At 41.0% G+C, this 23,669-nt stretch overlaps 5 protein-coding genes across 10 annotated transcripts in view; 3 read left to right on the forward strand and 2 right to left on the reverse strand.

The window, feature by feature from the left end:
* Positions 1-26: 26 nt before the first annotated feature.
* srrt (serrate RNA effector molecule homolog (Arabidopsis)) lies at positions 27-6,373 on the reverse strand. Its single transcript, XM_037269303.1, has 20 exons — positions 6,249-6,373; positions 5,721-5,839; positions 5,433-5,561; positions 5,220-5,363; positions 4,857-5,045; positions 3,411-3,580; positions 3,139-3,320; positions 2,921-3,028; positions 2,701-2,839; positions 2,464-2,612; positions 2,297-2,358; positions 2,100-2,178; positions 1,789-1,980; positions 1,528-1,695; positions 1,297-1,450; positions 1,009-1,202; positions 716-872; positions 492-581; positions 325-421; positions 27-244 (listed from the first exon to the last, which is right to left on the reverse strand). The coding sequence occupies exons 2-20, from the start codon at positions 5,837-5,839 to the stop codon at positions 169-171; spliced, it is 2,598 nt and encodes an 865-aa protein (XP_037125198.1). The 5' UTR covers positions 6,249-6,373; the 3' UTR covers positions 27-168.
* Positions 6,374-6,678: 305 nt separating this feature from the next.
* On the reverse strand, positions 6,679-18,777 carry rnf167 (ring finger protein 167). 4 transcript variants are annotated; one of them, XM_037269247.1, is made up of 11 exons: positions 18,642-18,777; positions 10,668-10,746; positions 10,148-10,270; positions 9,965-10,042; positions 9,686-9,823; positions 9,523-9,610; positions 9,362-9,452; positions 9,128-9,233; positions 8,903-8,996; positions 8,740-8,820; positions 6,679-8,477 (listed from the first exon to the last, which is right to left on the reverse strand). In XM_037269247.1, the coding sequence occupies exons 3-11, from the start codon at positions 10,247-10,249 to the stop codon at positions 8,056-8,058; spliced, it is 1,200 nt and encodes a 399-aa protein (XP_037125142.1). In that variant the 5' UTR covers positions 10,250-10,270; positions 10,668-10,746; positions 18,642-18,777; the 3' UTR covers positions 6,679-8,055. The 4 variants fall into 4 exon arrangements, with proteins under 4 accessions (XP_037125142.1, XP_037125143.1, XP_037125145.1 ...); XM_037269248.1 differs by having other exon boundaries at positions 18,638-18,777; XM_037269250.1 differs by lacking the exon at positions 18,642-18,777 and adding an exon at positions 10,927-11,069.
* On the forward strand, positions 13,601-14,587 carry LOC119133895 (olfactory receptor 52Z1-like). The gene has a single exon (XM_037270091.1). The coding sequence runs from the start codon at positions 13,601-13,603 to the stop codon at positions 14,585-14,587; it is 987 nt and encodes a 328-aa protein (XP_037125986.1).
* LOC119133427 (olfactory receptor 52Z1-like) lies at positions 15,585-16,660 on the forward strand. Its single transcript, XM_037269251.1, has one exon. It carries the CDS (start codon positions 15,585-15,587, stop codon positions 16,575-16,577), a length of 993 nt encoding a protein of 330 aa, XP_037125146.1. The 3' UTR covers positions 16,578-16,660.
* Positions 18,778-22,857: 4,080 nt separating the features above from the next.
* LOC119133424 (Down syndrome cell adhesion molecule-like protein 1 homolog) overlaps positions 22,858-23,669 on the forward strand; it is a 32,404-nt gene continuing 31,592 nt past the window's right edge. For 2 of the 3 annotated variants that reach the window (XM_037269244.1, XM_037269245.1), the window contains exon 1: positions 22,858-23,058. In XM_037269244.1, coding sequence (XP_037125139.1) covers positions 23,016-23,058 — 43 coding nt within the window. In that variant the 5' untranslated portion in view covers positions 22,858-23,015. The remainder of the gene's footprint in view (positions 23,059-23,669) is intronic. The other variant, XM_037269246.1, reaches the window with a different exon arrangement.

Here is a 23,669-nt window from a genome sequence, read left to right on the forward strand (position 1 = left end):
CTTTAGTCCTTGAATGCAGACAAATGTTAGGAGATGAGCTTTATTGAGTAACAAGTGTACATCAGAGGTTCTTTATACTTGCCCAATCATTACAAGATGAAACGTTAACTAAAACGCTACAGTACGTGTGGGCAAGAAATGAGCACTAACAAGGACCAAGGAAACCTTCTAAAAGAAGTCCATATCATCTGGTGCATCCAGGTCCCGATATTCAATGATGTTTCGTGGATCGCCCCGTGACATTCTGAAAATAGGCAAGGGCAAAAAAAAGACCCAAAATGAAGAATCCATGGGATCAAAGACATGACAGAGTGTCGATGTTACCTGTTGCGTGGTTTCCCGAGATACCCGCCTTGTCCACGGAAGTTGTCGTAGTTGCCCCGCCCACCTCCAAAATGGTTGGGGGGGTAAGGGGGTGCGCCTGCAATTAGGGATGGAATTAGGCATCAATATCCACAAATAACTACTAGTCACGCCATTTAGGAACATACCACCATAACCCATGAGTGGGGGGCGAGGCTGCGCAAAGCCCATTGGACCCTGGGGACCTTGAGGAGAAAACGGCAATGGAGAAAGCAATCCTGTAGTAAAATGACAATGAGGAAAAATAAAAGATCTCATAATGTTGGAAGATTGTCAGACGATCCTTTCATTCAGTCCCCCTTTATGAGCAATATTGGAATCGGAAGTGATCAGTCAACCGCCGACAGCCCACCTTGGCCCGGAGGTGGAAGAGGAGGAAGTTTCATCTCCGGCAGAGACGGCCTCTTGGCATCCATCAGGAAATTGTTGAAAAATGCTACCTCTTTTTTCACCTCGTCAATTTTGTCCCCATGTTTGTTCAGTATATGTTTTCTCACAAACTCTGGACCCTGATGAACGAGAACTGGAATTATTGTATGCACTGAATGTGGTAACTCGGCAACTGGGTAGGTATGTTTTTTTGAATGTAGCCAACATCCATGTTCATCCAGAGAAGACACTTGCGAGCAGAACACAAAATGTTACCTTAAACTTCTTGCCGCTAAGCGGGCAGAGCCACTTGTCCTTTCCAAGCTCCTGCGTGTTGGCAGAAATAAACTTCTCCATCTCCTCAACGGGGTCTTTGCGGCCCATCTTTAGCGCCTCTTCCTCAGACAGGGTTTCTTTTATGCTATACAAAGTGCTCAGCTTCTCCTCCAACACCTTTTGCCATTGTTGCACTAGTTGAGACATGGGGAAGATTGCGGTTGATGTGGTTACATGCTAAATAAAAGAGCACTATACATGTGATGCGACACAAGAGCACTGGCTGACCTTCTCCATGCGATATGCGGTTGGGAGGGACGGGCCCGCGAACGTGGATCATGCCGCAGCGGTTCGGCATCTCGTCCTCACTCGGGTATTCACAGGCATTGTAGTAATCAATGGAATGCACAATGCGCAGATACAAAATCAAACGATCCAGAACCTGAGCAAAGAAAGAATGTTACATGGAATCAACTACATTTAAAATAAAATGACAAGCCTTCAGTGTTCCAAGCAAACCTTGGCAAGTTTCTCATCCTTCTCCACAGTCATCTCTGTCGAGTGGCCCTCCTTGACATTCTCGTCTTGCTCCATCCCGCCAGAGGAGCCCAGCAGCTCCTCCTCTTCAGCGCTCACCTCCTCTATTAGGTAATCGGTGATGTTCTTCAAGATGGGATTTTGAGTCTTCTGAATTGACAATGACAATTTCAAGGAATTACTAAGGCAATCTGGCATCTCTTGACAAATATGTGTGCGTCGTAAAAAACACACGGTAATTACTTCGGTGCTTTGGCTTTCTTCTTGTGGCGGATTGCACCACAGTTCGCCTTTCTCGTCCAGGGAGTGAATGAGTTTGGCGGCCATTTTGATGTCGTTGCGAACCACCTGCTTGTGCTGAGTGATGCCGTTCACGTTGCGCACCCTCCGTGCAAGGTCCCTGTTCACGCTAGGGGCCAACTCACAGTCGCGTGGCTGTCAAAGGAGACAGTGGAGATCCTTAATGTGCCAATATGGGTCTCCGTCTCAGACCTGGTTCGCTGCAGCCTGACGATACAGCGACTGGAATCGCGGATAGCGTTCGATTTACTTACACGGATGTTCTGAAGATTCCAGCAGACCTCTTTAATATTGACACTGCGGTCAAAAGTCACCCAGCAGCGTCTGTAAAACCTGCAAAAGCAATTAGCTGAGTTTGAAATGAACATTTTTTTGCTTTGTACTCGGAGCCACAATTGGATAGCAAACAAACTGGTGAACAAGTCACGAGAGCGCTTAAGTATAAACTAACCTCCGTTCTGGATGGGGGTCAGCTAGGCAGACGCGCAGGAAGCCAGGGTAGCGGCGACACAACTACATGTGGATTTAAAAAAAAAAAAAAGGTTAGAAGAATTTGCTGAAAGGAAATGAGTCAGTCAAGAGTCATGCGTGTAGCTTAGCCTCATTTGATCAACTCACAGCTACTATCTCTGCCTTGGAAATGGTGGGGGCGATGCTCCTCATGAAGAGCGAGCAAGTCTTGTGGAGAGGTCGTGGTCTAGGAGTGTCATCTTTAACTTTTTTCTCCACTTTCTTCTCCTCTACAGCATTCTGTTTCGGTTGCTCCTCTAAACCGTTAGATGAGAGAACACAGATTGTTGATAGGAGTGCGTGTGGTATAAATCTTAAAATGCTTCTCACGATGGGATTTTGCACCTCCGCCTTCCTCCTCCTTGTCTTCCACCTCTTTCTTTTCAGAGCAAATCGAGTTTGAATCAGATTCAGAGTCAGAGTCGCTTTCAGAAGCGCTGGCTTCGTCGTCGCTGTCTCCGCTGCGCTTGCGTTTTCTCCTTGGCTGGGGAAAATCAAAGTAAGAGTGACAGAGGACGTGAGGTCATGTGGGTCTGTTCTGTTTAATGGGGAAGGTGACACAAACCTTTTTGGGTTCAGGTATTTCTTCTTTGATGGCTTCTTTCTGTCCCTCCTCTTTGACATCATCAGCCGCTGTAGCCATCTTCTCAGTGGAGACCGAGTTGCTCTCATCCTTTGAGACAGTTTGACAGTCAACATTAGGCCCATTTTGAAATACAACATTTCAATAATTAATTTCGCCACATTTAGATCCAAATGGCAGCAACCGAAAATCAAACCTACTTTCTCATTCTTCTTGTCTTTTGCCACTGACGGTTTGCCGTCACCGTCAATGTTCCTGTGATGGTTGCCCTTGGGAGGCTCGGTTCCACCAGATGCCGATTTCTCCCTTTCTTCCTCCTCCTCAGCAGGCAATTCCAAGATGCGGAGATCGTGGTCTGTCCCTCCTTCCATCTTTATCACAGCTGCAAGCAGGCAACAGGGGCAATTGTTAAAGTCCCAACACAGATTTGTCATCCTGCAAAAACACTGGCGGCGTTTGACAGAATCCTCACCCGCATCCAGGACCTTGATGATCGCTGGAGTCTGTTCAATGTCCAACGAGAGGTTATCAAACCAACCGTTCTCCATCAGAAACATGAAGACATTCAGGCGGCTGTTCAGGGCTCTCAATGCCTCCGACCTAAGTCGACTGGCCTCGTCTGGGTGGTACTTGGATCTGAACCTGTGTCCAGAGTTTTGGGGTCCACGAAACAGCAGGGAAGGGAATGGTGAGGGTGGGATGTATGGGATGCAGAAATTAGAAAGCACAAAGTTACACTCAAGTCCCAATGGTACAATGGCAAATCATTCGTAATCATCATTTGTGGGAAATTTGGAAAATGCTAAATTAAAATCAGTAGCTAGAAATATACAAGATGGATTAATACAATCCTTGTTTAAAGTTTTACATGTTGAGACTGATCATCATGGCTTATTGATAAACTAGGTAAAAAAGTTGGAGATCAACTCACCACAACAGAAGAAAATTACAGCACAAAATGAAAACAAATAAAAACATTCACACACTGAAATGTTCATTGAGTGAACTACAGTTACCTTGTGCTCTGCCACTTTATTAACAAAATAAATACAGAGAGGTCTCCTCTGTAAGAATGGGCTCCACTTCACCACATTTGGTGTTTCTGTATAAACGTATCGAGTTTAAGGATTCAATTTGATCCAAATAGAAAAAGAAAATGGTGGAGGAAAAAGCCGAAAACAAGAAAACTCCTAGCGCGGGAGACTAGTTGCCCTGTCTGTCTAAAAGCCCTGGTACTGTGTGTCTAAGAGCAACTGCATTGTGCGCAGTGCATGCCCTTGCTGTCTAAGTCGGATTCTTGCAGACTTCCACTTTTTCTTGAGAAAGACACGCCGTGGCAGTGGGGACGAGGGGAAGAAAATGGTTATGGTCAAAACACAACAAATTTGCATGAAGCCTGTAGAACAAGTATAATCAGCATTATCAGGAAAACTGGGAAAAAACTTGGAATAATTTGAAAATCAACCCAAGTTTTCTGAACACGCTTGTTCGGAATGGGATGCTTAACCGGTGTTAATGGAAAGAAATTTGTCCATGTTTGATCGACTGTTTTCCAACATTTACTATTTCGAGCATCAACTGCAACCAATTCTACAATTTGGGTTGATTTTCAAACAAGTCAAAAGTTAAATTGTGGGACTGTTCCTACACTGTGGGTGCAACGCCAAACAAAGAAATACGCTATTAAATTACAAAGCGCTAGGCTATGCAACGGTAATGTAAATTCTTCATGCATCATCAACATTAACTTTACAGTAAAGCACCCACAACAGGACCAGGCCAACTCGATATAAATCAAATCTATCAACGGTGATCACGATTAGCAGACTTAATGGCGATTCTACCAATGCAAGATATTAATTACAACTATCAAGACTGACAATTCGGGAACTGGAAGACAAGAGAATTCAGACCGTACCACTCTTCATCTTTATGAGCCAAAAAGAAGTCCTGCATCTGTTGCCGGCGGTAGTCAAGCTTGTACTCGTTGTAGCGCTTGACCGCTTCGGTCTCATCTACAGAATCATCCAGTGAAACCAGGAACTCCTTAAAACTCTTCATGATTGGTGGGGGTGGACCAAAATCCATCTCATGGACATTCCCGAGCCTGAGCAACGACAAGAGAATCCTTGCAAGTGGCTTAATGGGCAGAACATCAATAATATGTCTCGAGTATTATTTTTATTGCTGCTTTGAAGTAACTCTATAGCTGTGAAAACAGGTTGATGACAAGTGCGAACCAAATCTGAAAAGTTCCTTCAGTACCATTCAAGTCTCTCACCTAGCTTGAATTGGAATACCGTGATGAGGCTGCATGAGGTGCATGTCTGGGTGTGCCCACTGCTGTGGTGGACCATAACTGGGCCCCCCTCCTCCGTAGATCATGTCGTAGCCGCCACGGTAGGGATCTCCACCGTGGTCATCCCTGTCAGGTTAGAATACTTAAGTAATGAAGAAAATGACATGCAAATTTCTAATGAGGAATGGAATTTACCAGTCTCTTCTCATGCGTTTCTGCTGGGGACTCATGTCGTGTCTGGGAGGGGTGAATCTCTCCCTGCGACCTCTGTCGTAATCCCGATAATCTCCGCGGTTTCTCCGTTCCCTGCCCCTGTCCCACTCTCTGGCAAATGGAAGCCAATCAAAAGGATGAAAGGTACATGGAAAATATTAAGGAGTAAATTGATAACTTAAAATGGTGAACGTTAGAATGAATATAAGTACTATTAGTTTAGGTCAGCCATATCACTATGTTGCGTGAGTCTAAACATATTTGACTTACCTGTCATTCCACTCATCTCTATGTCTGTCTTCCCTCTCTCTGGAACGGTCGTAGTCACTTCTTTCCCGTCTGAATTTGTCCCTCCTTCTGCGATCATACTCATCGTCACTGTCTCCCATCTTCATTATGAGAAACGTAAAAAGTAGACAAATTAATGATTAAACGACGTGAGCGTTGAGACACAAGGACAAACCCATCATTGAGTCAGACGTCGCGGTAAGCGCAGCTAAATTAGCATGCTATGCTAACACAGCCCTTTGTCGTTAGCAAAGAGTGCATTTCATGTCAGAATTTTAAGTTATTTAAAATAATGTAAAGTAGTACCACGAGTAAAATAATAAATTAGTAGCTTAAAACTGGTCGAAAACGAATAACACAGCTGCTTTAATTACGTTACCGAGGCTGATATCGAGCATGCGCTCTAAGGTTAGATTAGCCGGCAAAGAAATTGGGGAAAAAATATTTCATTTAGCGTCCAGCATTATTGGAGCCATGTGTGAAAGAGTTGATGAAAATGAAAATATATACCTCTTAAAGCGTATTGTTATTACTATTTGGCACGCTTGCTTGTCCACGGTGTCTTCAAGTCCCCGGTAGTGTTCTTTGGGTAGGTTTTTCTGGAATTAAAAAGAATTATCTTTCTTAGTAAGGAGTACATTATCGCCGCCTGTCGTCTGGAGTGTAAACTGCCGTTTCGTATTACGCATGGACATATTTTCAAGTACCGAGCAGCCTCTCCATATTTTGGCTGAAATAATTTGTCAAAAAAAATATTAAGAGCAATTGGTGTCGCAATTAACGGCGCAAATGCCCTGAAAAACGAGGATTCAAAAGAATTATGATTACCGATGGACTGCAATAAAAATTCTAAATTCAAAAAGAAAACCTTTTTTTCATGGTTGTTAATTGGTAGTTGCAATCATATGGTTCTGTTAAAAAACGACAATAATCACACTCGAAATTGTATAGACTTTTAATTTAATCTTCCATTAATCAGTCAGTAAATTGGTGTGTCCCATTGACTAACATCCTCAGCATCATAATATTTTCATCAATCATTGTACTTTACATTTTAAATGTATTGAAGTCTGACAAGTACACATTGCAAAAGACAGTAAGTGTGGGATATGAATACATCTGTTAAATTTATGTATTAAAAGGAAAGTGCATATATAACAGATTACAGCCTTGGGAGCAAACAAGAATGATCAAACCAGTATTTAAACATGTCAGTCATTTAAAAATCTGAATTTTGTGTTTTAGGATAGGGGGACAAACTAATAATGTACAAATCCACAAAATCAACCATCGAAAACAAATTAAATAGACCTGCCCCTTTTAAATATATTCCAGCTGTTACTATGATCTCCGAAAGCAGAAAATGTGTATTTACACAGAGAACCGAACCAGTTTTAAAGTGTTCTTAAAAATTGCTTTTAATTTTAAGTTTGAAATTTGACAGCCTACAGTCCTCCCAGATGTAGGGGAATATGACACTAAATAGCTTGTGTGTGTAAATTAAGTTTGACTAACACTATCCATTACTCACACTTACAGAAGCGAAGGACCTCTGCTTCATTTAAAAGAAAATTGCTTTGCTGTACAAAGAAAATACAAAACCTACGAGTGTGAGCTTTTAGTTTCTAAACATAAAACACATGTACATGTAGGCCAAATTAAGGCAATGTGTCTGTTCTATGCTAATTCCACTGACTTAAAATAGTTCTTCATTTAGACCGTTCAAGCACACTGGAATTACAAAAATAGTAAGAGGTGGGACGAAGAAACTGCATACGTTTACAAATGGCCTCACCCAAGGAAAAATGTTGTCATACGTGTTACCATTACAGTATTGTCCCTCATGACTCACAAGGGCGGTCATGGTTTTCTTTGCAAGTGAGCAGTTTGGCTTTTTCTCTTCTGTGCGAGTGTGCAACAAAAGTTGACATAAAACAATGTACTGTATTTGATAATGGTAAAAAAAAAAAAAATAGTTGGAACATAGGCACACTGCACAGAATGATTATATTTAAACTTGTGGTTTTGATCATGAACGATATAAACGTTGCAGAACAGCCTAACTATATCTAGTGCATATATTTGGTGTGAGCAAGAAAATACGACACGGACTAACGCAAAAAGAAATTGAGATTCAGACAAGAGCGGGTGTCAGTGCTCAGCAATCTGTGATTATTGCCCTGTTAGATCACATGATAGAAAACAGGAAAAATAAAAGTACTGCCATAACTTTTTAGTTGTGAGCTAAACAACAAAAAGCGCAAAGGTTGTGACAGAAAGGCCCTTTTTGTATGAAGTCAGATCGACGTTCCAGCCATTAGATGTGCACTGTGCCCCTACCAATCAACTGAGCGGTGTCATCGTCAACATGGTGCCGCTCATCTTCTGTGTCATTGGTTTCTGAGTCTGTGTCCTCCTGGGGAGAATAATAACCTTCGTAACCCAGGACGGGGGAGTCGTCGTCAACCGGCGAGGCGATGCACTGAGCGGTGGTCATCGTGGTGGCGGAATACACCCCCGGACTCCCAGAAGGGGAGCCCTGGTTGGATGCGCGAAGCAGAGGGGTGCGCTCCGAGTCGGCTTCACCCTCCGTTCCTTCTTCTACGCCCTGACCTCCGGTGTCCTCCTCAGATTCGGACTCGGAGTGCTCGGGGTTGTTGCGGGTGACACGCTGTTTGCACACAGGGCACGTCTTCTTGGTCTGGGTCAACCACGGGTCCACGCACTTACTGTGATAGGCTGAAGAGAAATATTTAGTTTAAGAGAGCCTTACAGAATGACATGATGGCACCACATTACGTCCTTTCCCGAATGTCAACAACTAAAATTCCCAATCCATAATTGTCTTGACCCAGCATTTAATTAACCTAAAATAGGGATTAAACACACATAATATGCAAATCTATCCAAGTAAATTTAGGCATGTGTCAATAACTAAATCACTGTATATCCAGTCTATAGAATCACTCTATACACAATGTGGTTCATATAATAAAATTACCATGTGAACAGGGTAAAACCCGTAGTTTGTCTCCTTCTTCATACTCGTCTAAGCAGATGGCACACACATCATAGTCATCCCCTGAAATAAGAAGTAAATACTTATAAAACATTATTTAAAAATAAAAATCACCCAACATATTTACACTTTTTTTTTTTCTTACCTTTAGTGAATTTGTGAGTAGGAATCCGCTTCAGTTGTTCCTTGGACAAGCGGTTTTTCCTCAGCCTTTTTCGATGCTGTGTACAGCGTATAACCTGAAAAACAACATTTTACAGGTGCTGTGTAAATTCCTGCAGAAATTGCACATTTGTGTTCAGACAAAACGTGTGTGACAGGTTTATTGACTTCAAATATGCAGGAGTGAGAAAATAGTCACTAAACTCACCAAGATAATTAACATCACCAGGATGATCATGACAATCACTCCGGTGAAGGGAATAAGGTAGTATGAGAGTGGGAAAGCAAACTCTGGCTTGAGAATCACATAGGCTCTGCAAATTCATCGTAATAGGAAATTAAAAACCAAACACTGCTTTGAGAGCTCAAAAGAAACATTGCAAGCAATATTGTGCATTTCAAATGTGACCCTTGCAACAGTTTTTCATTTTGCAATCTGTACCCTTGCTCTGGAATGATGAAATTCTTGAGAACTTGTGAGGCATAGTAGCTGGTAAACACTGAGGGGATGTCAATCTCCTCTGCGATAGTACCTAAAAAAAAAGCAAGACAGACTGAGAAATGATAAGATTCCTTAACGTGATTATCCGTTACACTACTTACCATTGCTGTAGTTCATATTGAGCAGAAAATCAGAGTACATGTTGTGAACAATAGCAGCACTGTAGCCAGCTTGCTGCGCATGCAGGACCTTTAAAAAGTGTCCCCTCTCATTAATTCAACCCGGTGACATAAAGATGCAGATAAGACTTGAACCATTACTGACCTTCCGATCAAAATTACAATCATAGCGTCTGATGAGAGCTATGAATTTAGTGATGTTGGCATCATAAAACGGCGGCAACGGAGGGGGAGGCTCAATTGTGGCACAGCCGTTAAGAGGCCGGGACTCCACTAAGACTCCCTGTGAGATCAAGACAAACATATTAAAGCGTTGTTTCCTAAACATTATTGTAGTCAATGAATAATTTCAGAGCAGTGGAATATTTCACGCAAGACACTTGATCATCTCTCATGACACATCAATGTTCCCAAATTTCTTCACCATGATTCCTTCCTTTGGAAGTGGCGATCCAAACAAAGCAGGTAGATCCTCAAACAGCATGGTCATATTTCTATAATGCTGCCAAAACATAAAAAAACACACACACAAGATTACATCCAGATACTTTTCATGGATCATACATAAGCAACGGCGTGTGTCCAGATGCAGAACAGCATTACTTACAGCATAGATATATGCATGTGTGGGCAAGGGCGCTATGCAGCAGAAAGTGATGGAAAGGAGTGTTATATGCACCCCCATCCACCACCCACCTTGCTGAAGCATCCTCGGATGGGTACGGTTGCACTATAAACATGGAAATGAGAGGGGGAACTCGTTTTAGAGAATAAGTAAATTCAAGCAAAAAATAATAATAATCGATCAGTCTTAATATCATCCCGGAGTATGGTTGTCAGCTTGTATTTAAATTACTTGTACATCATATAAAATATTTTTAACTATACATTATTCGTCAATTGCTAAACAATTTTCACACATACTGTGATGCACGCTTGTAATCACTTGACGTAATAATCGCGTGTGACCGCCAACAGGAAGTGCACAACTATTTATAAATCCAATTGTAATCGTTTCAATATTGAACTCGCCAGGTTAACAAAATCGGTCAAACATTCGCATAATCCATGTCAATGTTCACCGAAACAGGATAAGTACTTAGCATTGTAGCTAGTCAGCGACTTACCACGATAACTTGTTAATGAAGCGGCGCCTTGAAAATGGGTCCCAGGTTTCCTCTTTTTTTCTCCCCTCCTCACATGTCACTGTGTAAAATTATTTTTATTTAGCAATCTGGCAAAACGAGGTCTTGTCCGTGTACGGAAAACGATAGCCAAGAAGGATTAGCACTAGCTGATGAGCGACTTGTTTTGGTAAATGTTCGACAACGCTTAAATCCTCTTCACGACAGAGTAGCCTGTGTCTAAGAAACAGAACTTACGCACGTAACAGGTGAGGGGGAAATACAGTTGGATGATTTGTTGGTTTATCTGTAAAGGCGACAAAATTGCTCAGTTGTCTGAAGTTGCGTTCACAGGTTTGTTTGTTTGTTATTGCGGGCTGGCTTCTGCCTGGCCTCTTCTTTGTGTTAGCATAACTGACTCACACCAGCATCGTGCACCACAGCGCGACGAGCGGATATATGCGGTATCGCAAGACAACGACACGACTTTGTAAAATGTGAAACTCCTCCATCCATTATCTGAATCACTTTCCCTCACATTTTGAAACATATATCAAAAGAGCTGCTGGAACAAGGTGGAGGGAATCATCTGCACTTATATTGTATCATCTTGTTTTATATCAATGAATGCATATCAATGAATGAATGCACAGGGCAAAGGTCATTTTTTGTACTTTTTTTACAGATAATCCAAAAGGACACAATTCAATCAAGCGGTGATGATCAATGTAAAATTTTACTCCATGTCAACAAAAAAATCACAAAATGCCACCGTATTTAATATTAAGATCATAATGTATCTTGAAGATCATATTGTTGCAGATGAGTAAATAAGAGTCATGTTCCACACAGCAATGTCTTGATGTTCTCTTCATGGACTGCATGGCTCCACTCATAGAAAATGAGACACGCAGCATCTACAAATTAGAAAGACAAATAACATTTTATCATTCATAAATAAATACAACGCTACAGTTTTTGTGATCTTGAAGTGCATCACTCACAGGAAGCCTTTCCCGCAACCTAGAGGTCCAAAGAATAGCTCTGTTGGTAGACAAACCTTTCTACAAATGCCTTTCAAGGTGGGGCATGACCATGGAAAGGAAGCGGCCTCATTAACTACAACTGAAATCACACAGATGAACAATAGTGGAGACAAGATCCAAATGTATGGTGACAAAAGCAAACAAATAGGAGGATACCAGCACATACCATTCAGCAGTAAGACAAGCAAGAGGGTCCAAATCACCACACGACAGCAAGACATTGTGATTCCTACTTTCTGTTGCTTGGAAATGAGCATTAGGCAGGGTTTGCTCCGATTTTGGTCCAAGGGGAGGAACGACAGTAATAAGAAGCAGCAAACTGACCATTTGAGCAAATGATAAGGATGCCTTGAGAACATACTTTTGTTAATCCAATTTAAAGAAACAAGACAGCAAGCCAACGTAACTAAAAGATGTCATGAGACAAACATTACCAAGACGCCAAAACATTTTCCCCCCTGATTTTAAAATTTGATTATCTTTTCTGTGGAAAACATAATAGCTGGGTATTTTCAGGAGTCTTTTTTTTTTCGCTGAAAATCTTGCCATTCTAAAATGCAATAAAAGCTATTGGTGATCACAATTATTTTCCTTGGTACAAAGATTACTGGCCTTTGGAGACAGTTTCATCAATGTTACATCAGTATTCTCCAAAGGGAGCTCAACTTTGTTTTCAACCCGTCCATCAGCTTGATTCTCCAGGCACTGCTCAACACACGAGGGACTAATTGCCTTCAAGAAGAGTGGAAACAGCAGACTAATAGGTACTAATGAGCATGTTTAAACTGTATCATGTGGGGACAAAACAACACGTCATCTGACACAGTATCACTGTGTGTGTGTGTGTGTGTGTCTGTGTGTGCGTGTGTGTTTGTTTTAAACCTCATTTGATACTTAAGTTACGTGATTTGGCCATTTAGAAACAACACAATATTTACTTAAAAGGAAAGTCCAACACAAATTTTCTTTACAATATGTTGTATACACCCCACTAATGTAAACACAGCATTTGTGATTAATATCACATTTGTGGAACATGATTCAAGTATCAAAATCCATATTTTTATCAGTCTTTAGGGGCAGCCATTTTGCCGCTTGCTGTCGACTGAAAATGACATCACAGCAAGTTCTCAGTGTAACAACCAATCACTGCTCAGCTGTTTTCTGTTTTCTTTAACACTATCTCTTTAATTTTTATTCATTAAAAGCAATTGTGGCTTTAGTATCTTGCTCAAGGACGCTTAGTCACAAAACCACAACCTTCGGCTTGGGAGACAACCACTCGAGTGTCCGACAAATGCTGCTGTCAGATTAAACTCAAGGATGTCCATTCATCTGTCCTCCATTCATTCTTCTCTGTACCGTTGTGTTGGGGCCTACCCCATTTTATTTTAGTTGAGTAGCAGGGTACACCCTGAACTGGTCATCAGACAATCATTACGTAGCCTACTGGTTCTTAAAAAATATTTGATTAAATTGCGAATTTTCCTACTATAGATATTATTGTGTGTGATCAGAGCTCAGTTTTTTCTACATCATTAATATTTAGTCACGTATATTTGATTTTATTTATTTATTTAAGTGTCATTTGAGCAGAGCAACACTATGTTCATGTGAACCAGTAAAACTGTCACATAGGACTTGTCAAGGGAGCCTGAGGGGGAGGGGGGGGTGACCATAGAAACAAGAATCTGACCAAGAACATCCAAACGAAGCCCATCTGTATGCTTAAAAAGACGCTCGTGCACGGTACGAACTCAGGTGCGTGGAGCGCAAGACCTCATCACAGGTACTATGACAATATATGAAAGTTACTGCAATCTATTTATGCTGCAATATAATTGTTTGCTTTTCATGTCTTATCACAATTCCTCATTGATTCCTTTCAGGATGAAGAACACCACGACCCTAACGTTCACCATGACGGCCTTCGCGACCCTGGAGAACCACAAACACGTGTTCTTTACTCTCTTCTTCTTCCTCTATATTGTCACTATCTTCCTCAATTTACTCCTGATCAGCACCATCCACCAATGCAAACAGCTGCACCAGCCTATGAATATTTTTGCATCTATGTTATGTTTCAACGAAATCTACGGTAGTAGCGCGTTGCTGCTTCCGGTTATGAGCATCCTTTTGTCGAAGACGCATGCAATCAGCGTCAACGCGTGCCTCGCTCAAGTCTTCTTCTTGCATACATTTGCAGCTTCCGAGTTGTGCATACTCGCTCTCATGGGTTACGACCGATATGTTGCCATCTGTTTCCCTCTTCACTATCACACCATCATGACTCCTTCCAGGATCTACAAACTGATTGCAGTTGTGGGCCTTTATCCGTTTGTTGTATTTTCTTCTTATTTTAGTCTCACACTGCGGCTGAGTTTTTGTGGGAGATTCATACCCAAGCTATACTGTGTCAATATGGAATTAGTCAAAAATGCATGTTCAAATGCATCCCTCATAAGTATTGTTGGGCTTGGGCTTGTTGTGTTGTTTTTGTTCCCTCAGCTAATTATGATTATTTTCTCCTATGCACAGATAATCAGAGTTTGTAAAAAATTATCTAAAGACTCCCAGGTTCTTGCACTTAAAACATGCGTGCCACATTTATGTTCTGTTTTAAACTATAGCATTGCGTCCCTGTTTGAAATTGTTCAGACTAGGTTTGATATGAGTTATGTTCCGATTGAAGCGCGGATCTTCTTGTCAATGTATTTCGCCATCATTCCACCTGTCACCAACCCGCTGCTATACGGACTCGGAACGTACCTTGTTCGAGTTCAGGTTATAAAACTGTGTGTTAAATATAAACTCCTTCCATTAAAATTTGCAAAAAGGATCATTCCAACCGAGACTTTTACTGCGAGCAAGCAATAAATGTTTTTTTTTTATGAATTGTATCATGCCTGATGTGGTTATGTAAGATTTTTTTTAATTAGTACTACAATTTGTTGTTATATTTGTTTGTTTGTGTAGACATCTTTTGAGTCACTAATCAAGTTGTGTTTTAACTCATTGGGATTAAATCAATCTTTATTTCCTTAAACCAGTTTAAAAGTAAAAGTGGCCTATCTAAACTGAAATTGATTTTAGATTCAACTCGTGCGTTCATACTTATTTTACTTGTTTTATTGATTTTATGCACAAATTTCTTCATGAATAAGACACCGGTCGATATATTCAAAGTTTATGATCAAGAATAAATAAAGGTGCGATTAAAATTGCATTTTATCTGTCTTCTTTGTTTTTATAGTTCAAACTGAATGTTCTGCACATCAAGTAAAAATATTACTATATATATACTATATATATAACTTATTTTTTATGAGACGCTGCCAACAATGATACAAGTTTCACAACAGAAAACTTGCCAGCTAAAATCCCAAAACACCTCGTTGATTATGAAAGTAAGTTCTGGCGACAGTGAATGTTGCAAACACTTATCGCATTAGATTATACCAAATACAAAACAATATCTCGTGGTTAAAAATGAAAACAAACTAAGTAATAAGTAAGTCCCAACCAATCAAATTGATAGGTAGCAAACACACACTGTACAAAGAAAACATAAACAAAGAACAGTGGAGGAAGGACGCATCGAGGGAGTTTGGGGATAGCAAACTAGTGTGACCATAGCAACAAGAATCCAACAATGTCCCCGGAACAACAAAGCAAGCCCACCTCGAGTAAGCTTAAAAAGATGCCCTCGCACCTGCCTGATGCCTGATGAGCTCAGGCGCTCGGAGCGGAAGATACCAACTCGCACAGGTACTCTCAACCAATATTTAGAATCGACTGCGGTCGACTGAGCTTCTGCTGTATTTATCATGAAATGTTTACGTGATCGGCATTTCTCATTTTGGTTCCTTTCAGGATGGAGAACACGACGCTAACGTTCACCCTGACTGCATTTGCCTCTCTGCAGAAATACAAGCACGTGTGGTTTCTTTTTTTCTTCACGCTTTATGTTACTGCCATGTTCCTTAATTTACTCTTGGTCAGCGTTATTCACCAAAACAATCAGTTGCATCAGCCTATGAATATTTTTGCATGTATATTATGTATCAACGAGATCTGCGTCTGCACCGCGTTACTGATTCCAGTGATGATCTTCCTCCTGTCAAAGACGCACGAGATCAGCGTCAACTGGTGCATTACTCAGCTTTTCTTCCTGCACTCGTATGCGACTTCTGAGTTTACGATACTCGCGCTTATGGGTTACGACCGCTATGTCGCCATCTGTTACCCGCTCCACTATCACGCCATTATGACCCAGTCAAAGGTCAACAAACTGGTTGCATTTCTGGGGCTCTATCCATTCATTCCATATGCATGTTTTTACTCTACCACTCTGCAGCTGAGTTTTTGTGGCAAAGAGATAGTAAAAATGTACTGTCTCAACATGGAACTTCTCAAAAACGCATGTTCAGTTCCATCCTATCAGAGTATCTTGGGCCTTGCGCTTGTACCCGTGATGAACGGCCCTCAGCTGATCATGATTTTTTACTCCTATGTTCAAATATTAAGAGTTACAAATAAAGTGTCAAAACGTTGTCAAGTTAGTGCTCTTAAGACGTGCTTACCGCATTTATGTTCCATTTGCAATTTTAGCATAGGCGCCTTTTTTGAAATTGCCCAGAACAGGATCGATATGAGTCATGTTGCGATCGAGGCACGGATCTTCTTGTCAATGTATTTTGCTGTCATTCCGCCTGTCGCCAACCCGCTGCTATACGGGCTCGGGACATCTCTTGTTCGAGTTCAGATTATCAAACTGTGCATTAGATACAAGATCCTGCCATCAAAGAAAGCAAAGAAGGTAATTCCAACTGAGACTTTGACTTCTAACAAGCACTGTGTGTGTTAACTCAATGATTCAACATTTATGTCCACAATCCGGAATAAACGTAAAAGTACACTATCAAAATGGAAATAATGATTTTCAGATGCAACTCACGCATTCTTTTTGATTTACTTTTACTTCTCGTAATAAACAGCGTGTAAATATCATAAAGCGAAAACTTCTTTGTGATTAATTGTGGTAAATACCACATATAACGCCTGTCACTATATCTTTGATGTTTATGATCCAGAGTAATTAAATAAATATTTGATTAAAACTGTCTTCTTCATTTGTAATTTTCAAACTGAATATGCGCACAATTTAATAACTTTCCACGTATGTGGTGCTGCAAAGGAAGAATCATATAAAAGAAATTGGAATATATATAAATATTAATATGGAACCCTTCTGACAGAAACGGATCCACATTTTACTTATCGGGACAAAAACTTATCATAGCTAACATACGAGAAATACCTCATTGATTATGATGATTATCTGTTATTTAAGAGAGCATAACATATATTATGCTCATTAGTAGACTGTCAATGCCTTTGGGAGCAATTAGGAACCTTTTAATTAGGACGATGAGACCCGATCTAGTGAACGGACAACACTTGGAGGAAATGTTTGTGTAATGGTGATTAACAAATGATAAATTATGTTAGCATTGAATTAATCTCAGGGCAAGAAGGAAATGAAAAAGAACTAATGTCTTTTAGGTGCATTGATGCTGAGCTACATTGTTGGTTTTAAATGAATTTTAAGCAGTTCCTCACGGATCTGAAGTGCAAAAGAAAGAGAGTAAGTGTTAACAGTGATGGATGTGTGAACAGGGTGTGGATGTTGATTGTGATGCAGGAGGTCCTATTGTGTGGTCGGACCGTTCAAACTTACAGTAAAACCTGTTTAGCTGGTTTGCAGGCCAGGGGTTCTCCACAGGACGGGGGGATGGTCTCCTGAAGCCCGTGGTGCTCTGCAGGCCTCATCAGGGTTGGTAGAGAGGTGTCTGTCCATGTCACAATCTACATCAGTAATCAGGCCCAAAGATGTACATTGTAAAAGACATCTTCTTTCTATAGGCAAAAACCCCACAAAACCGTTGAAATACTTCCGTTTTTTTTTTCTTTTTAATTTACAATGTTAATTACTATCATCTGCCGCCACCTAGTGGAATAAATGCAATCTAAAATAAAGAACAAAATTATAGAAAGAATAATCTGCAAAATAGCAGGAAAAATATACATAGAATTAAACCCAACATGTAATCACTAATCCCATCTTTGTAAAACGAACAATATTTGTAACATTCACTCGACAAATTATTTATTTGAGTGTCGCATCACTCACGTGCATTTTTTCTTTCTTCACTAATAACATGTATTTATTCTAAGAGTGTTCCCTAGTTGTTCCATTACTATTTACAGCCATGACTAAATACATCCATACAGTTTACCCACCAACAACTTTAAGAGAAATGTTTGACTTTGTAGGCTCCTAATCATGCAAACCATTAAACCAAGACCATTAACCAGTAAAACTGTCACGCAGGACCTGTCAAGGGAGCCTGGGTGGAGGAGGGGGTTTGGGGGGTGACCATAGTAACAAGAATTTGACCATGCAAGAACAGCAAACCAAGCCCATTTTGTGTAAGCATAAAAAGACGCTCGTGCACGGCACAAGCTCAGGAGCGTGGAGCGGAAGACGCAATCTCAGGTATTCCAAACTGTGACGAAACATGATCATATATAACAATCTTTTTAATGCAATCCATGTCAATGTTCACCGAAACAGGATAAGTACTTAGCATTGTAGCTAGTCAACGACTTACCACGATAACTTGTTACTGAAGCGGCACCTTGAAAATGGGTCCCAGGTTTCCTCTTTTTTTCCCCTCCTCACATGTCACTGTGTAAAATTATTTCTATTTAGCAATATGGCAAAACGAGGTCTTGTCCGTGTACGGAAAACGATAGCCAAGAAGGATTAGCACTAGCTGATGAGCGACTTGTTTTGGTAAATGTTCGACAACGCTTGGATCCTCTTCACGACAGAGTAGCCTGTGTCTAAGAAACAGAACTTACGCACGTAACAGGTGAGGGAAAATACAGTTGGATGATTTGTTGGTTTATCTGTAAAGGCGACAGAATTGCTCAGTTGTCTGAAGTTGCGTTCACAGGTTTGTTTGTTTGTTATTGCGGGCTGGCTTCTGCCTGGCCTCTTCTTTGCGTTAGCATAACTGACTCACACCAGCATCGTGCACCACAGCGCGACTAGCGAATATATGCGGTATCGCAAGACAACGACACGACTTTGTAAAATTTGAAATTCCTCCACCCATTATCTGAATCACTTTCCCTGACATTTTGAAACGTATATCAAAAGAGCTGCTGGAACAAGGTGGAGGGAATATCTGCACTTATATTGTATCATCTTGTTTTATATCAATGAATGCATATCAATGAATGAATGCACAGGGCAAAGGTCATTTTTTTGTACTTTTTTTTACAGTTAATCAAAAAGAACACAATTCAATCAAGCGGTGATGATCAATGTAAAATTTTACTCCATGTCAACAAAAAAATCACAAAATGCAGATTTACAAACGTACTGTATGACGCTAAGGCACTGACTCACAAGTCAGATTTACATGCATACATGGTTGTTATCCCATTCTTGATTAAATGTAATAACATTTTAAACACACCACTGTACATTTAAACACACCACTGCAGTATTCTTACCTTTACTTGTAAATGAAGTCCATTCTCCTGTCCTTCTGGATGAAGATCTCGATGACAGGGAAAGCAATAAAGTCGATTTTTGGCAGCACAACCACAAAGCCAGTCTTTTTTAGAATACCAATCCTTTTGAAACGAACGTGTTGGAGTCCGTCCCGGGAGGCCCGTAGTTTGAATTAATCCTCGCAAATCTGGCGTTGGTCTTCCCTTACTTATGGTTTCTTGCTTTGACTGAAAGTCAAGTTTTAAAAAATTTATATCCTCCATTGTCAGGGAAAACAAAGCCAAATAGCAACGCGTTAGCACCGAATGTTGTTGTTTTTCTTTTCTTTTTCTTCTTCTTAATTTACTCTCGCATTTACTCGTGACGTGAACTATTAGCCGGAGGCTCACTATCGCCCCATCTTCGCGGCAAAGGTACTGGCTGCCTCAAGGCTCGTATTTTCACCCGCTGACTGCAAGCAAGCACGCGCCGTTTGCACGCGCTCAGTACAGTGTGTGAGTGGTGCACACTCTCACACGCACGCCCTGAGCGGCACAACCTGTCACTGCCGCAGCCGCCATGATTCTCGTTGTTATTTGAACAAGAAATACAGCTATTTTGACTATGAAAATGATCCAAATGTATAGGAAACACACCAAAATTGCATTAAAAGCATAGACCACAGGACAGATATTATATTATGTTTTATTATATTATTCATTTTTTACCAACTTATGGTGACAGCTGAGGAAACCATGTTGAGCCCTTTACTGCCCCTGGTGGCAAGGTGAGGCACTGCCTCACCTGCCTCCTATGAGTGCACGTCCCTGAATACAACGCTACAGTTTTTGTGATCTTGAAGTGCATCACTCACAGGAAGCCTTTCCCGCAACCTACAGGTCCAAAGAATAGCTCTGTTGGTAGACAAACCTTTCTACAAATGCCTTTCAAGTTGGGGCATGACCATGGAAAGGAAGCGGCCTCATTAACTACAACTGAAATCACACAGATGAACAATAGTGAAGACAAAATCCAAATGTATGGTGACAAAAGCAAACAAATAGGAGGATACCAGCACATACCATTCAGCAGTAAGACAAGCAAGAGGGTCCAAATCACCACACGACAGCAAGACATTGTGATTCCTACTTTCTGTTGCTTGGAAATGAGGATTAGGCAGGGTTTGCTCAGATTTTGGTCCAAGGGGAGGAACAACAGTAATAAGAAGCAGCAAACTGACCATTTGAGCAAATGATAAGGATGCCTTGAGAACATACTTTTGTTAATCCAATTTAAAGAAACAAGACAGCAAGTCAACGTGACTAAAAGATGTCATGAGACAAACATTACCAAGACGCCAAAACATTTTCCCCCCTGATTTTAAAATTGGATTATCTTTTCTGTGGAAAAAATAATCGCTGGGTATTTTCAGGAGTCTTTTTTTTCTCAGAAAATCTTGCCATTCCAAATGAGGCAAGACGCAGCCAGAGAGTGTCAAGTTACAGTCAGCGCGGTAGGAGTTGGAAGAAGCAGTAAAAACTCCACCAAACTCGTCGTAATGACCCGTGATATAACTAATGATTAACGACAACTCAAATAATAGTTAATATAACATTCATATTATATGTTCCCCCCCCCTGAGAGATTGCCACCTTATTGTGGTCAGGGGGTTTGCGTGCCTCAGTGACCCTAAGAGCAATACCAGCAGAAGTTTTAATCTTCAGGTGGGACACCCAAGCTGGACAGGTCTTAGTGTAGAGGCCTGACAGAGTGCAATCCACTTCTCCAGGTTGAGATCTGGACACACAGCTAACAACTGCCGTGAAGAAAACACTAACAGTGTTAAAAATGTGTAAAAAAAAAAAAAAAAACAACATGCCCCCTTCACATTTCTGACTGCCCCCTCTTATGTGCATTCCTAGAACCGGCCCTGCTTCAAGCAGTCTTTTCCTATAGGTAAGAAAAGTAACACGTGATAACTATGGAATACGTCACTACATGAATGCGCGTGGAGTTAATTGTTTAATGAACCGAAAAAAGTCAATGGCTGGACCTCAGACTAATTAGCACTGTGTAGCACTTGATTGACTTTTTTAAGGCTTTACCTGACGGAACCTTTACTAGCCTAGCATAGCTGGCTAACAAAGATATTTTTTCTTATGCCTCAATCCCACTAATCACACGTTAGTCACTCTGGTGTGCAACTCTGAACAAAGCACACGCCATTAACCGGTTTGCATTAAGTTTGCACAACAAAGTTGCATTATTTTTGGCGGGTTTTGTGCATTAAAAACGGGCTGCATGTTATATTATATTCAACCAGCAGGCGTCAGCAGTGTGTTAAATTTCTGCACAGATATCCGCTGCTATTGGATGCGTTGCAGAACGGTTTATGAGAGTACACAACACAGTTTAACTTGGAAGTTTCAGTTTACAGTTAAAAAAAAAAAAAAGACTCGGCACATCAGCAAACTACAATGTCACTCAAAATGTCTTGTCTCGTTACTCAGGAATTTACATTACAGGCCCCCTGCCTGTTGAACATGAACTTTTGCTGTTGTGAATAACAGGTGGACACACAAGTGAATTGAACATTCTGCCATCTAGTGGAAGGGCGTTAACTGCTCTGTCACGTTAATCGTTGGCATATCAACAAAAATACATTAGTGAACAAATAATAGATCTCAGACTATAGTTACGTGAACTTAAATAATTTCGCACTGCATATCTGATGAGAAATATAGGTGGCTGTAGATAGAATCGTGACAATATTAACTTAGCAAAATGGTTAAAAAAAGTAAAGGGTGGTAACTTAAGTTTTTAAGTTTAACAATTTTCATAATGAAATTTCATTATGAAAATTGTAAACCATCGTTTGAATTTGTTTGAATTAAAAAAAAATGCGACCATGCAGCAATAACGTACACAATCCTACATTGCACCTCATGAAATGTTTTTTGTTACATCTTGTTCGTTTTCAGTACAACTTAAAATGTATTATTTAATAAGCTGGATCTGATCTATAACCCCCTTTTTTTTTTTAAATTTAAGTAAACTGTAGAGACTTTCACATCTTGTGTTTAGATGCTAAAAAAAAACTAAATTTTAGCTCTACCTTCTGTCACAGCCCCCCCATCCACCCAACCGATGCTTGAGCGCACAGCTGCGCTCCATTCTCATTGCGTTCTGCAGAGGAAAAACAATATGATATGAATGTAACAGAAGTCCAGATACTCGAAATAGATTCCAAAAAACACACACGCATATACAAAAAGGGGTAACGTTCGTCCCACAGCGCTTCGATTCCAATGTGTTGCGCATCTTGTCTGGTCCACATTGCGCAAAGGGTCATCCTGCGCTCTCAGGTAGGCGCGCTCCCCTGGGTGCCAAGCAATCCAGACCCTAAATTTGGGTCACGGATGGACCAAGACGAGTCCCATATGTATCCCCTCCGCCGGACCACTCGTCCACTGGAGGAAGGTGGATGTTGGATTTGTTCACGGCGCTAGTCCCGCGAAGAGAGGAGGGACTTGGGCGGGGCTGAGGCTCTTCTCCTTTCTCATCCATTCTTAGTGGGGCGGCAGGGCTGGAGAGACCTCCGGGGAACACAGTCGCCAGTCCAGCACGGAGACCCACCTGGCCCCCCAAAAAAGAAAAAAATTAGGGAAAATAAACCCCTGCGCCTCACGCTCGCCAGGATTGCAAATATCTCCCAAAAATATACCTGCTATTTATGGCATGTGGCTTGTAACTTTACTCCTGCTGTACTCTCTCCAAGAAGGTAAGACAAATTCCATATTGTCATTTAGTGAGTATGATAGTTTCTAAGTTGATCTAACGGCGACCATCGATCGAAAATATTGTAAATGCATTCATTCGCAATGTGATGCGAGGCTGCCGCTTTGAGGCGTCGTCTAATTAATAGAAAATATTCATGCTTATTTTTAAGACACAAATGCAAAGGACGGCTCAAATGCGCATGTTTTTAAGAAAGTGATGCTAAAAAGTGTGTTTTTGTGCGAGATGTGCGCTTTCGAGCTCGGGCCCGTGACGCCTGGATTGTTTTTCGCATTACCAGTTGGGATATGAATATGTAAAATGGCTGAATGGAGAGAATGAGGTGCAAATACAGCGAGAGGTGGAAAACATGCAAATCATGCACATCTTTCAATCGATCCCGTCTATTGCAACGAATTGCACCCCGAATTTTGCGCTCTTTAAAGTTTTCACAAGGCACGCGTGTGGTTTCTATCGATTCATTTCCCACTCATTGTGCATATTTTGCTAATTGCAGCTGTTTTGATAAGGCCGTGTCCAATCGCTCCTCCACAAAACGAGCCATTTCCTTCAGGATATTTTCGGCACTTTCATTATTTTTTGTAATTAGCGACA

Source organism: Syngnathus acus, chromosome 14 (genome assembly GCF_901709675.1).
Source record: "Syngnathus acus chromosome 14, fSynAcu1.2, whole genome shotgun sequence".
Lineage (NCBI taxonomy): Eukaryota > Metazoa > Chordata > Actinopteri > Syngnathiformes > Syngnathidae > Syngnathus > Syngnathus acus.